The sequence below is a fragment of the Camponotus vicinus genome, unplaced genomic scaffold (assembly GCF_025532165.1).
Source record: "Camponotus vicinus isolate PSW18456_S1 unplaced genomic scaffold, iyCamVici1.0 SCAF_13, whole genome shotgun sequence".
NCBI classification, from domain to species: domain Eukaryota; kingdom Metazoa; phylum Arthropoda; class Insecta; order Hymenoptera; family Formicidae; genus Camponotus; species Camponotus vicinus.
The window spans coordinates 6,028,489-6,040,175 of NW_028141949.1; the positions used below are offsets into that span (position 1 = coordinate 6,028,489).

The 11,687-nt window shown below is 33.5% G+C and overlaps 2 protein-coding genes across 2 annotated transcripts; both read left to right on the top strand.

The window, feature by feature from the left end:
* Positions 1 to 5,400: 5,400 nt before the first annotated feature.
* Positions 5,401 to 9,465, top strand: Tam (DNA polymerase gamma, catalytic subunit tam). Its single transcript, XM_083086706.1, has 2 exons — positions 5,401 to 5,552; positions 5,673 to 9,465. The coding sequence occupies exon 2, from the start codon at positions 5,704 to 5,706 to the stop codon at positions 9,463 to 9,465; it is 3,762 nt and encodes a 1,253-aa protein (XP_082942832.1). The 5' UTR covers positions 5,401 to 5,552; positions 5,673 to 5,703.
* On the top strand, positions 9,412 to 10,388 carry LOC145964228 (putative RNA-binding protein EIF1AD). Its single transcript, XM_083086717.1, has 3 exons — positions 9,412 to 9,502; positions 9,586 to 9,874; positions 10,029 to 10,388. The coding sequence occupies exons 2-3, from the start codon at positions 9,602 to 9,604 to the stop codon at positions 10,224 to 10,226; spliced, it is 471 nt and encodes a 156-aa protein (XP_082942843.1). The 5' UTR covers positions 9,412 to 9,502; positions 9,586 to 9,601; the 3' UTR covers positions 10,227 to 10,388.
* The last annotated feature ends 1,299 nt before the right edge of the window (positions 10,389 to 11,687 follow it).

An 11,687-nucleotide genomic window follows, 5' to 3' on the forward strand; every position in this document is an offset into this window, starting at 1 on the left:
TTATTATTGTCTATATATATAATGCTAGAAAGATTTAATAGTAGATTAAATATGGATATAGCGTTGTGTATAAATTTTAGGTTTTCAAGTAATTTCATATTGTAATTAATTTGTATAAATTTTTTGATAAAAATAATTACGAACGAATATATTTTTAATTAATATAATTTGTCTCTTTTGAAAAATTATTTTTAGGTGCTGGGGATATTAACATTAATTTTTAGTTTCTTTTAAGAAACTATTTGCAGGTATTGGACATCCATCGGCATTTTGAAATATTAGTTTTTAGATATATACCATTTTATATATATGTATAATAAAATATATGCACAAATTTACGTATCCAAAATATTTTTATAATTTTTAATAATGTTATATATTATATATACGCGAAATTATACATGTATATTATATAAAATGTGCGAATACTTAAAAATTTCGAGACAAATCGAATGGGTACCTATATCAGTAAGAAATTGATTAAAAGAAAAGAAATTATTAATTTAAACGTTATAAGAATAAGAATCTAGAGAATTAATCTAGAATTAATTATTTAAAATTATTTGATTTATTTTATTTTGCACACTGTTCGAATTGAAATTTTTTAAATCTTGCTGATATCGGGTTCGATTCGTCTCGCGCGCGCGAACCGTACCCCAAATTATGTGTTCGCACATTTAACACAAACTCCAATAATGCATGTATTTTATTATTTATAAATATAATCGTTCGTAATCACATTTCAATAAAAAAGGTCGTTATATCCATTTAATTTTCAATAAAGAAATATATTTCTTAATAATGGAAGAACATGTTTTCTAATGTGCATATCAATTTCGTGAATTGGAGATAATGACGAGGGATAATTGTGGTTGATTTATTACTGAAATCATTGCTATCGGGAATAGTCCGGAAGATCCAGGATTCGTTCCCTCCTACAGTGAAGTTCCCGACATTCAATGGATTACTTAACTTTTCTTCGCAGATTGATGTTGCGAAATCTAATGTAGACACAAGATGTTAATCGTTCTCCATTTTTAAGATCGCTCCTCTTTTTATCGGATATTACTGATATATCATTCGCGTATCTGCAATTGAATATTTTGAATATTATCGATTTATTTATTCGTCGCGTTTTATCGCGAATTTTAAATCGCGATTTATCTTATAAAAATTCGCAAGTAAATCGGTCGGTGAATTGTATATTCGCAAACATTACAGACCTCAAATGATTGTCGAAATATTTTTGATTTTCTATACTTACGTGATAGCAATTATATCGCGCTCGTGTCTATTGAGAGCTTCGATTATTATATTATAAAAATTACGTATCGCGATCAAATATTCCGCATATTATGGACTTATTTATTCGTCGCGTTTTCCCGTGAATTCGAGTCGCGATTTATCTTATAAAGATTCGCAATTGACTCAGACAATGAGTACTGTATTCGTAAATATTACAGACATCAAATTGTCTGTCCAAATATCTTCGCATTTATGTGATAATTATATCGCGCGCGATTATAATGTCTATTGAGACGCTTCGATTATTATATTATAAAAGGTACATATCACAATCGGATATTCCGAATATTATCGATTTATTTATTCGTCGCATTTTCTCGGGAATTTTAAATCGCGATTTATCTTATAATTTAATCGTTGACTTATGCCTGTTTCTACCAACGTCGTTTAACTTTAATCTTAGCTTAACTCACTCTTTGTCTCCTTCTAACTGTTCTTTTAATTTGCAATTAACAATTACATATTTTTTCTTCGAAACAACTATGTTTTCTTTACACCAATTGATTCCTCTCATTATTTTGTACATAAAAGTATTAAGGTAAGATAATCGAAAAATGAATATTTTACAAGATATTTTACGGTTTATGTAAAATTAAGAAATGATTTCAAGCCTCATAACTCGGAAAGTACTTAATTAAAACTAACTTAATTATAGTATTTTGGAAAGCTCTTGAGATGAGCTACAAGAATATGTAATAAAAATAGCGAGTTCCATTTAAAAAATCCAAAGTGATTTTGCCCTGATCTTGACAACACTCTTCAAGGTCATACTGATATCACCATGTAATGCGTTACTTGAAACCTTACAACTTTTGTTTGAAATATTTTTGTCTGCCGCGCTCAGTTTTTGAGATATTCGGCTGAAACGGGTGATCTGCGACACCCTGTATATACATATATATATATAATAAATTAAAATAAATTGTTTCACTGCACAATATATAGACCATTTAATATTAATTATATTGAACATATTTAGACCAGGAGACGTCATGTGAACACCACAATTGATAACATTGAAAATGTATTAGAAACTAAAATTTTTATATTACTTAATTTATCTTACTGAACATAATTTTAGAATTAATATGATTTTTACGACTAATTGTAAAATCACATTAAACCCAACATTTTATTCAAATAATTTTCAATTAGAAACATTCTTTTACTTATATAACAATAAGTAAAAGTTATCCGAATTATATTGTGTTCGATGTCATTTTAAACGCAAGAATTTCATTAATCCCTTTTAATCAAAAAAGATCAAACAAAATATAAAAGCTTTAGTTTTTATTTTATGGCAATTTAAAGTCATATATTATTATAAATAACGAAAAAATTCCCGATGCCGCAGATTCCGAAATTTCTTACACGAGACTTCATTTATAATATTCACGAATATATGTCAAAAAATAAAATGCATTTTTTATTCATTTGAAAGTAATTTTAATAGAATAATGAGAATTTTGCGATTAAAATAATACCAAACACGATATAAATCGCATAAATTTAATTAAATATATAATTATAATGAAATATTTATTATCAGATTAATTAAAAATTACCCGATTTACGTCATGTTTGATATCATTTTAATCGCCAAAATCTCATTAATTCATTAAAATTACTTTCAAACCGATAAAATTAAAAATAAAAGTTTCAATTTTTATTTTATAAGATGTTTACATTTTCGTGAATTGCGAATGGATAGAGGAAGCGAAGAAACCGATTGTAAGAGACTTCGGAACTCTTTGATGATAGGTCATCTCGCTCGCTCTCTACTCATGGTCTTACTTTCTTTGTCACACTTGACAATCGTGATAGATAGCTCGGAAAGATAAGCGGACCCAAGAATCGAGAGCGAGCGAAACAGTAACAAGAACGAGCGAGACAATAATAGGAGCGAGCGAGACAGTAATAGGAGCGAGCGAGACAGTAATAGGTGCGAGCGAGAGGAAAATAATAGCGCGCAAGAAAAATCCGATTCTCGAGCTCGAGTCTCGTTGCTCGTGCTATTTCTATCTCGTTCGCTCTTATTGTTATTTTACTTGTCCTTCTCGCTTCCTCACGTAACTTTCGCATTGCTTTTATACATACATACGTACATACATACGTATATACCACACACACACACACGCGCGCGCGCGCGCGCGTGTGTATATATACATATATATATATATGTATATATATATATATATATATATATATATATATATATATATATATATATACATCTTTATTATTTAGAACTTTTATTCTTAAGAAATGTGTAGGATCTATATTGAAAATAATATCAAACTTTCTCTCTCTTTAAATATATAAATTATTTATTAATAGTCTGGTAAAAAATATCTTATTTTCAAGTATAGTCATATTATGAATAAATTTCTATATATTGTATATAGCTATTTTTAGTATAAATCTCGATATATATATATATATATATATATATGGAGAAAGAGAGACCACAAATCTTATTTACATTAAAGATGTATACATAACTTGTCTTGCATTCATATTTTTGCAGTCATATTGCCGGCACTTTGTGCATATAGCACGGAACAGAACCACAAATCGTGGACATAGCATAGAGAGTTACCCTTTGAAAAGTTTCATGGACATGGCTATGTAGTTCAATGTCCACGTTTTATGGACATAGAGGCGCTTCAAATACGGGTTCCACCTAAATCAGGGGCATGGCCGCTCTCAGGCTTCTCTCTGCTGAGACCTATGCCGGCGGTAATGTACGCCGATATTCATATAGATTATTCTTATATTTAAGATCATTTTAAGTATCATCTTAGATTGCTTTTTAAGATTCCGTTTAGTTAGTAAAATAGTTATATTCCAACTTACTTAAGATGATCTTAAATATAAGAGTGAATTATGAATATCGGCCGTAGTTACCGGTCGGATCAGCCATGCCGGACAAGTCGAAGGGGAAGAATCAGACTAATAGAAATACCAAAATTATATAAATATATATTATATTATCTTAATATTTTTGAATAAAATGAAAGAAGAAAAGACAATAATCAAGAAAATAGAAAAAGGCAACTACAGTGATTTGAATATCTATACCTGAGAACAAAGAAAGTATTCTAATGGACTCCATAGGAAGGAATAAGCGTGACAAGTGATGGTAATCTTTATGATGTTAACACAAAAGAATACAATAAACCATAATAATCCAAGAACTCGAAGAAAAGAATATATTGGATAGAAATGTATAGTGATTGGAAATGATTAGAAACTAAAAGACAGTATGCATACAACCTATTTATTAATAGTAATACTATTTTGTAATTATATTAAATTTTATAATTTAGTACATTGTATTACATAAAGTATTAAGCATAAAAATATTATGCTGGTATGAAAATTATAATAAAAATATATAAAAATAATGTTAGCTATATTCAAATGGAACATATGAATTCTTTATATTTTATATAAAGAAAGAGACTTAAAATATTTTGCAACATCTATATTTTTCGAGTCCTAATTATAAAAACTTCAGAGGAATCAGTGATTTAATTTGACAAATTCTATACATGTATTAATAATTAAATTTTTAAATAATTACAAAAATGATTGATAAATATCAAAGATCAGTTTACTGCCCAGTGAGAAATGATAAGTCGAATAAACGTCTAAGACATCTAATAAATGTCTATTAGACATCTATTAGACGTCTTAGACGTTTATTAGACGTCTATCCGACTTGTCATTTCTCACTGGGTGCTAATTAAGAAGATTTATAGAAATACGGTTAAAAATGTTTTTATCCCACAGCAGGCATTTTGTGTTTGTAAATAAAAAGATATAAATATGACAATGAATATAGAAAAATATTTATTTCATTTTTGAATATTACAGTATCTTTCGCGATTGAATAATTTATTTACTATCAATTTACATACATAAGTATCTTGTTATACAGCACTGGTGCTACCGGCATTTCGTGCACATAGCACGGAACAAAACCAGAAATTGTGCACATTATAGTTACCCTCTGAGAACATTCGTGGACCTGGCTACATAGTTCATATCCACGTTTTTATGTCCACAGAGGGCGCTTTCAGGAATCATTTAAAAGTAGTCATGATACCTCTCAGTCTTCTCTCTGCGGCGACATAACCGCTCTTGATGAAAATAACGATCTAATGTTTTTTAAAGGATTTATTAAATTATTTTTTAATATTTCCGTGATACCAAACAGAGTTTACTTTATTTATTGTCATCAGGTAAGATTTCGTTTCTTGTTCCTTTTTAATAAAATTGCCAAATGTTTAATAAAATATTGCTTTATAACGCGCGCGATTTCGATAACTTCGGTTACTGAAACATGTGCTTCGTTTTATTAGCCGTGAGATATTCGAAGGAAGAGACAATAAAATGCGATTGAAGGTTCGTTTGATTAATATTTGCATTCGGCATAAATGCACGAACGTGAAGGACGGTATGCGAATTTCCAAGAAGAGTCAATGGAAAAAAGTACGTTTAAAAACCGTACAAGATGTGAAATTTCACCGGGAGGATTCAATCTCTAAAAATGCCGCACAACCCGCACTGAACTCTATTTATAATACACCTGCAATACCAGAAAATTTCGAGATGGGTTTTTGCAAATTATTCGAAGGATCATCAAACAAATCAGATATTAATGTTTTAAAAGAATCGAAAGTGAACGAGAGAGTGAATGCAGATGTAGAATTGAAAATTCATGATGTAAACACGCAAATGATTGAATCACATCAACGATTAATTCAAAATGATATTCAAGAATTAGAAGAACCAAAAAATATCACGGATGTTGATACAGGCACTAATTTGAGAAAGAATACTGTCAGGGTTAATGAAATAAATATGCAAATGCTATCCAAATCATTACATAAACAATTGTTCAAGGAAGATGATAAACAAGAACATCTCTCTGAAAAGGAAATCAATAATATCAAAAAGAATTTAAGCACATATGGCATAAACGTAGAGGATGCAACCAGATTACCGGATGTAAACTTGAAGCTGCCAATTTTGGAAGGAAAAGATATAGAGGAACATTTTTACAATATTGGAAAAGTACAAGTTAAGCCATATTTAAAGATCATAAATGAAATTATCAAGGACATTCCTGAGATGCCAAAACAATGGCTCTTCAAAGAAGGTTGGACCAGATATACAGCAGATGGTAAGATGGAAAGTGTAGATTATCCATTGGAAGATGGAATAGTTTTTGATGTTGAGGTTTGTATGAAACAGGGTCCTTTGCCTACTCTCGCTACTGCAGTCAGTAATAAAGCTTGGTATGGTTGGGTATCAAATTCTTTGGCGCAAGGTATCAATCAAGTATTTGACACGCAGTTCATGCCGAATATGCTTATTCCTATAGAAAGTAACAAAGACGAATATGGACATAAATTGAATCAACACCAGAAAAAACCAAAAATTATTGTAGGTCATAATGTATCATATGACAGAAGCAGAATTAAAGAGCAATATTGGATGAACTGTACAGGAAGTCGTTTTCTCGATACTATGTCATTACATATATGTGTCAGCGGTCTTAATAGCTATCAAAGATCATTGTTATTATCTAATAAAAAAACTGACTTGGAAAAGGATAACTGGCAATCTAATACATCGTTAAACAGTTTGATAGAAGTGCATAAGCTATATTGTGGCTCTGAAATAAGTAAGGAATCGAGAGATATATTTGTCGAAGGTACTATCGAAGATGTTAAAAATAATTTTAATATGTTGATGACTTATTGTGCTTCGGATGCTGTTGCCACTCATAATGTTCTACGCAATTTATTTCCACTTTTTCAAGAGAGGTTTCCTCATCCAGTTACTCTAGCTGGGATGTTAGAACTTGGCTCTGCATATTTACCAGTGAATTCTAATTGGCAGAGATATTTGGAGGAATCAGAATCCACTTTTGATGATTTAAATTACGAAGCAAAGTTTACTCTTGCTAAGAGAGCCGACACCGTTTGCCATCTCATGCATGATGAAAAGTATAAACAAGACTTGTGGATGTGGGATCAAGATTGGAGTACACAAGAAATTAAGATGAAAACTAAAATGCCAACAAAAGTAAAACTTGACAATATAGAGACAAAGGATATGGAAAAACAATCAGACAAAAAATATTTATCAGATGACGAAGAAGAAGAAGAGGATTCTCTCGCAAAAGAATTTGCTTATTTAGAAGAGACTAGACATTTGTTACCTGTTAGAATGCCTCATATGCCAGGATATCCAGCCTGGTATAGAAAACTCTGTCCTAAACCAAACGATGAAGATTGGATGCCGGGTCCGCAAAACATTAGCACTTCCATGCAAGTAGTTCCAAAGTTGTTAAATCTGACATGGGAAAAGTATCCGTTGCATTACATAAGGGAATATGGTTGGGGAATTCTGGTACCTTACAACAATGATCTCGATATTGAAACTAAACTACCATTGAAAAATCTTTTAGCATACTGCCCTTTGCCAACATCCAAGAGATCTAGAGATACTTCCGAGGACGCGATGTCTACCTTGAGAACAGACGTGCAAAACGATCTTCACAAAACGGAATTCTGGCGGTTTAAGAAGAAGCAGAACGGAACGGATGATAAGATATACAAGGACACTGGCGTATGGTGCAACGTTGACATTGACAACTGCTGCTATTTCTTCAAACTACCACATAAGGACGGTGTTAGTCATAATGTTGGTAATCCGCTTGCCAAGGACTTTCTTAATAAGTTTTCCGAGAATGTACTTGCTGGTTTGAACGTCAGCGCTGCGGAGGTGCTAAAAATCGCCCGTATGTTGTCCTATTGGCGAAACAATCGCGATAGAATCATGTCGCAGCTAGTGATATGGTTAGACGATCATTCTCTGCCTGGTAGTATCAAGAGAATCAAGAAACATATGCGTTATGGCGCGATAATACCTCAAGTAGTCGTTTCCGGTACTTTAACACGACGTGCTGTGGAACCTACATGGATGACAGCGTCGAACGCGCATATCGAACGAATTGGTTCCGAATTGAGATGCATGGTTCAAGCGCCGCCAGGATATAATATTGTCGGCGCCGACGTGGACAGTCAAGAATTATGGATTGCCTCAATCATTGGAGACGCTCATTATAAAAGTATTCACGGAGCAACTCCTTTCGGCTGGATGACTTTGATTGGCACTAAATCCAACGGTACAGACATGCACAGCGTCACTGCTAAAGCTATCGGCATCTCACGCGACCACGCCAAAGTCATCAACTACGCACGGATTTACGGCGCCGGCCAGAAATTCGCTGAACGTCTGTTGAAGCAGTTCAATCCATCCATGACCGATGTCGAGGCTACTTCTAAGTCGCGCAAGATGTTCGCCTTGACCAAGGGCAAAAAGATGTTTCGACTGAAGGCTGAATTTGTCAACAATGACCTGGAAGATAAACTTTACACATCCTATCAAGCATATCAGATGGCAAAGTTGCATGGAAAAACGTTGCAAGACATGTTTCAGAAGTCTGAATGGATGGATGGCTCGGAATCGGCCATGTTCAACCGATTGGAGGAGATTGCTGGCAGTAAGCATCCAGTCACGCCGTTTCTCAATGCTAGATTGAGTCGCGCTCTAGAAATCACTGATACCGACGACGACGACAAGTTCTTGCCCACCAAGATTAATTGGGTTGTGCAGAGCGGTGCAGTGGACTTTCTTCATCTGATGTTGGTCTGCATGAGATGGTTGATGAGAGATAATGCGAGATTCTGTTTGTCGTTTCACGACGAAGTGAGATATCTGATCCCATCTAGATACAAATACAACGCCGCACTGGCAATGCACGTGACCAACTTGTTGACGAGATCGTTCTGCGCTTCTCGACTAGGCATGAAAGATCTGCCGATGTCAGTAGCGTTCTTTGCCGCCGTGGAAGTCGATACCGTTCTTCGCAAAGAGTCTGCTCACGATTGTAAAACTCCGTCAAATCCTCATGGTTTGCAGAACGGATATGAAGTATCACCTGGCGAAAGTTTAGACGTATGGGCTGCCTTGGAAAAATCCGGTGGCTCGCTAGGCTGGTGGCATGATGCGAAAAATCGCAAACTTAAGTCAACAGAAGATTCAGTCGAAAACTCGCCACAATCTCATAAAACTATTTAAATTATGAAATCAATTTTGTATCGCGATCTTCGAGAATGTGCGAAAACTATGCTTTAGAAAAGAAAAAGTTTATGAAAAAGAAAAAATGAGAGTAAAAATTATGATATTCTTTTAATTTAGTTTTTTTCAGAGCACAATGTCATCTTCTATAGCAACGAAGCGTAAATACGTTTTCCAAGAGCTTGATGATATGAGCCTTCCCACGGATTCGCAAACTATCGTACGAATCGTTCAAGCTCGCGGCCATAATCTTCACGAAGTTGTCACTTCCTCCGGAGAACAATTCATTGTTTCAATGCCTACTAAATTCAGACAAAATATCTGGGTAAAGAGAGGTGATTATATTGTTATAGAACCAATCAAGGAAGGCAAAAAAGTTAAGGGCGAAATTGTTAAGATACTCACAAAGGTAATTCATCTTATTAGCTATTTTAATGATTTCTTTTATCATTTTACATAAAAATTTTTTTATTCGGATATCAATAAAAAATGAGAAATAATGAAAAGAATTAACTTTTAAAATTCTATTTTTTACTAATAATGTGTATTTTATGTGTTTTCAGGATCACATAAAATGGTATCGTGCACAAAATTGTTGGCCAGCGGAATTCGATGAAGATCCGAAGAGAAACGGACAATCGATAGCAACGAATTATACTACGTGCGACGATGAAGAGCTCTTTGTAAATATGAACAGGTATTCCGCTAATCAGAAAATAAACGATAGTGAAAGTGATTCCAGTGAATCTGATTCTGATTAGTATTATAACTTAAAACGGACAGACTTTATTTTTGTATTATATTACAAGAATGTACATACATAGACAATTTTGTGCCTGTTAAAAACAAGTGAAAATCTTCCTTCTCAAACGTTATATGATAATGTTTATATAGTTATATAATAAATTTTTACATCAAATTGACTTCAACAGGGTGACATTTTCTCTTAATACGTTCTAACAGAGACGAATTTGCGAGATGACACAGTTAAAGTTTTAAATTATCGGCATTTTGTAAGCGTAATACACAACAATGAAAAGAAGATAGCCAATTATAAAATAAGCGAAGTATTTTTAGGAATCTGAGGATCATCGTTCGTAAGAAAAGAGTATTATATGGATTATAAGATAAAGCGCCAATAATCTTGATAGAAAGGATACCATATATATCACTAATTCTTCAGTGGATAAGATTCAGCGCTAGCCACGTAGTTCAAGATTCGCATTTTACGCAGACATAGAGAGGTCTCAAATACGGCTTTTAAATCGTGGAGACGGCCGCTTTCAGACCCTCTGCAATATGCATTTTGCATCGTAACGTTATAACAACGTAATACACAATGCGGCATGGTTATGAAGGAATGTTGAGCTCCGACTAGAGCGAGCTAACGGATTAACGAAGTACAGTTAAACCGACGGAATTAAAGATCGGCCGGACGCGAGATTTCGGCCTCGCACCGAATCGTTATGCGCTTCACAGAGGCGAATGTGCATAAAGCCACGACACATTGTTCCGTTGGGAAACTGGCTAGTCGGTCGGCACGCAAGAAACTCGGAGAATCGAAAATAATTGCGGCCCACGTGTGACCCTGCACTTCCGCTTAATGACAAACGTCTCCTTTCTACCGAGATTATCGCTTTATCTTGTCTCCCTAATTTCGAGCAATTAACCTTTGATCCGCATAATATTTCTTTCTCACGAACCTCAGATTTTCGAAAGTACTTCAGTTATTTTATGATTAATTCAATGGTAGTTTTTAATCGGTGCGTCGCGACACTAATGTGCATGCGAAGTAAATTAATTGATATAATAATAATATAGTAAGAAAATTAGATACATAAATAATTATTTAATGCGCAATACGTACATATTATATATATAAATAATTATTTAACATGCAATACGTACATGTTATATATATAAATAATTATTTAATATGCAATACGTATCGTTACAATCATTACTATAAATATTTATAAATTATTAGCACGCATTAATTATGAGGTTGAAGTTGCGCACATGCGTACACGCGTAATTACCGGACACGTTTTGGTCATTCGCCTTTGATAAAACGCAGACATTGACCTTAGTAGAAAAAACATGACTCATCGTCCCCGCTGTGTGTTGACCGTCTTGTCTTGCGAATTCGATCCATCGCCAGGCGCCGTACACAACGACAAAGAACGCGCACGTCCTACATACCTAGCTCATTAAAAGAAAAA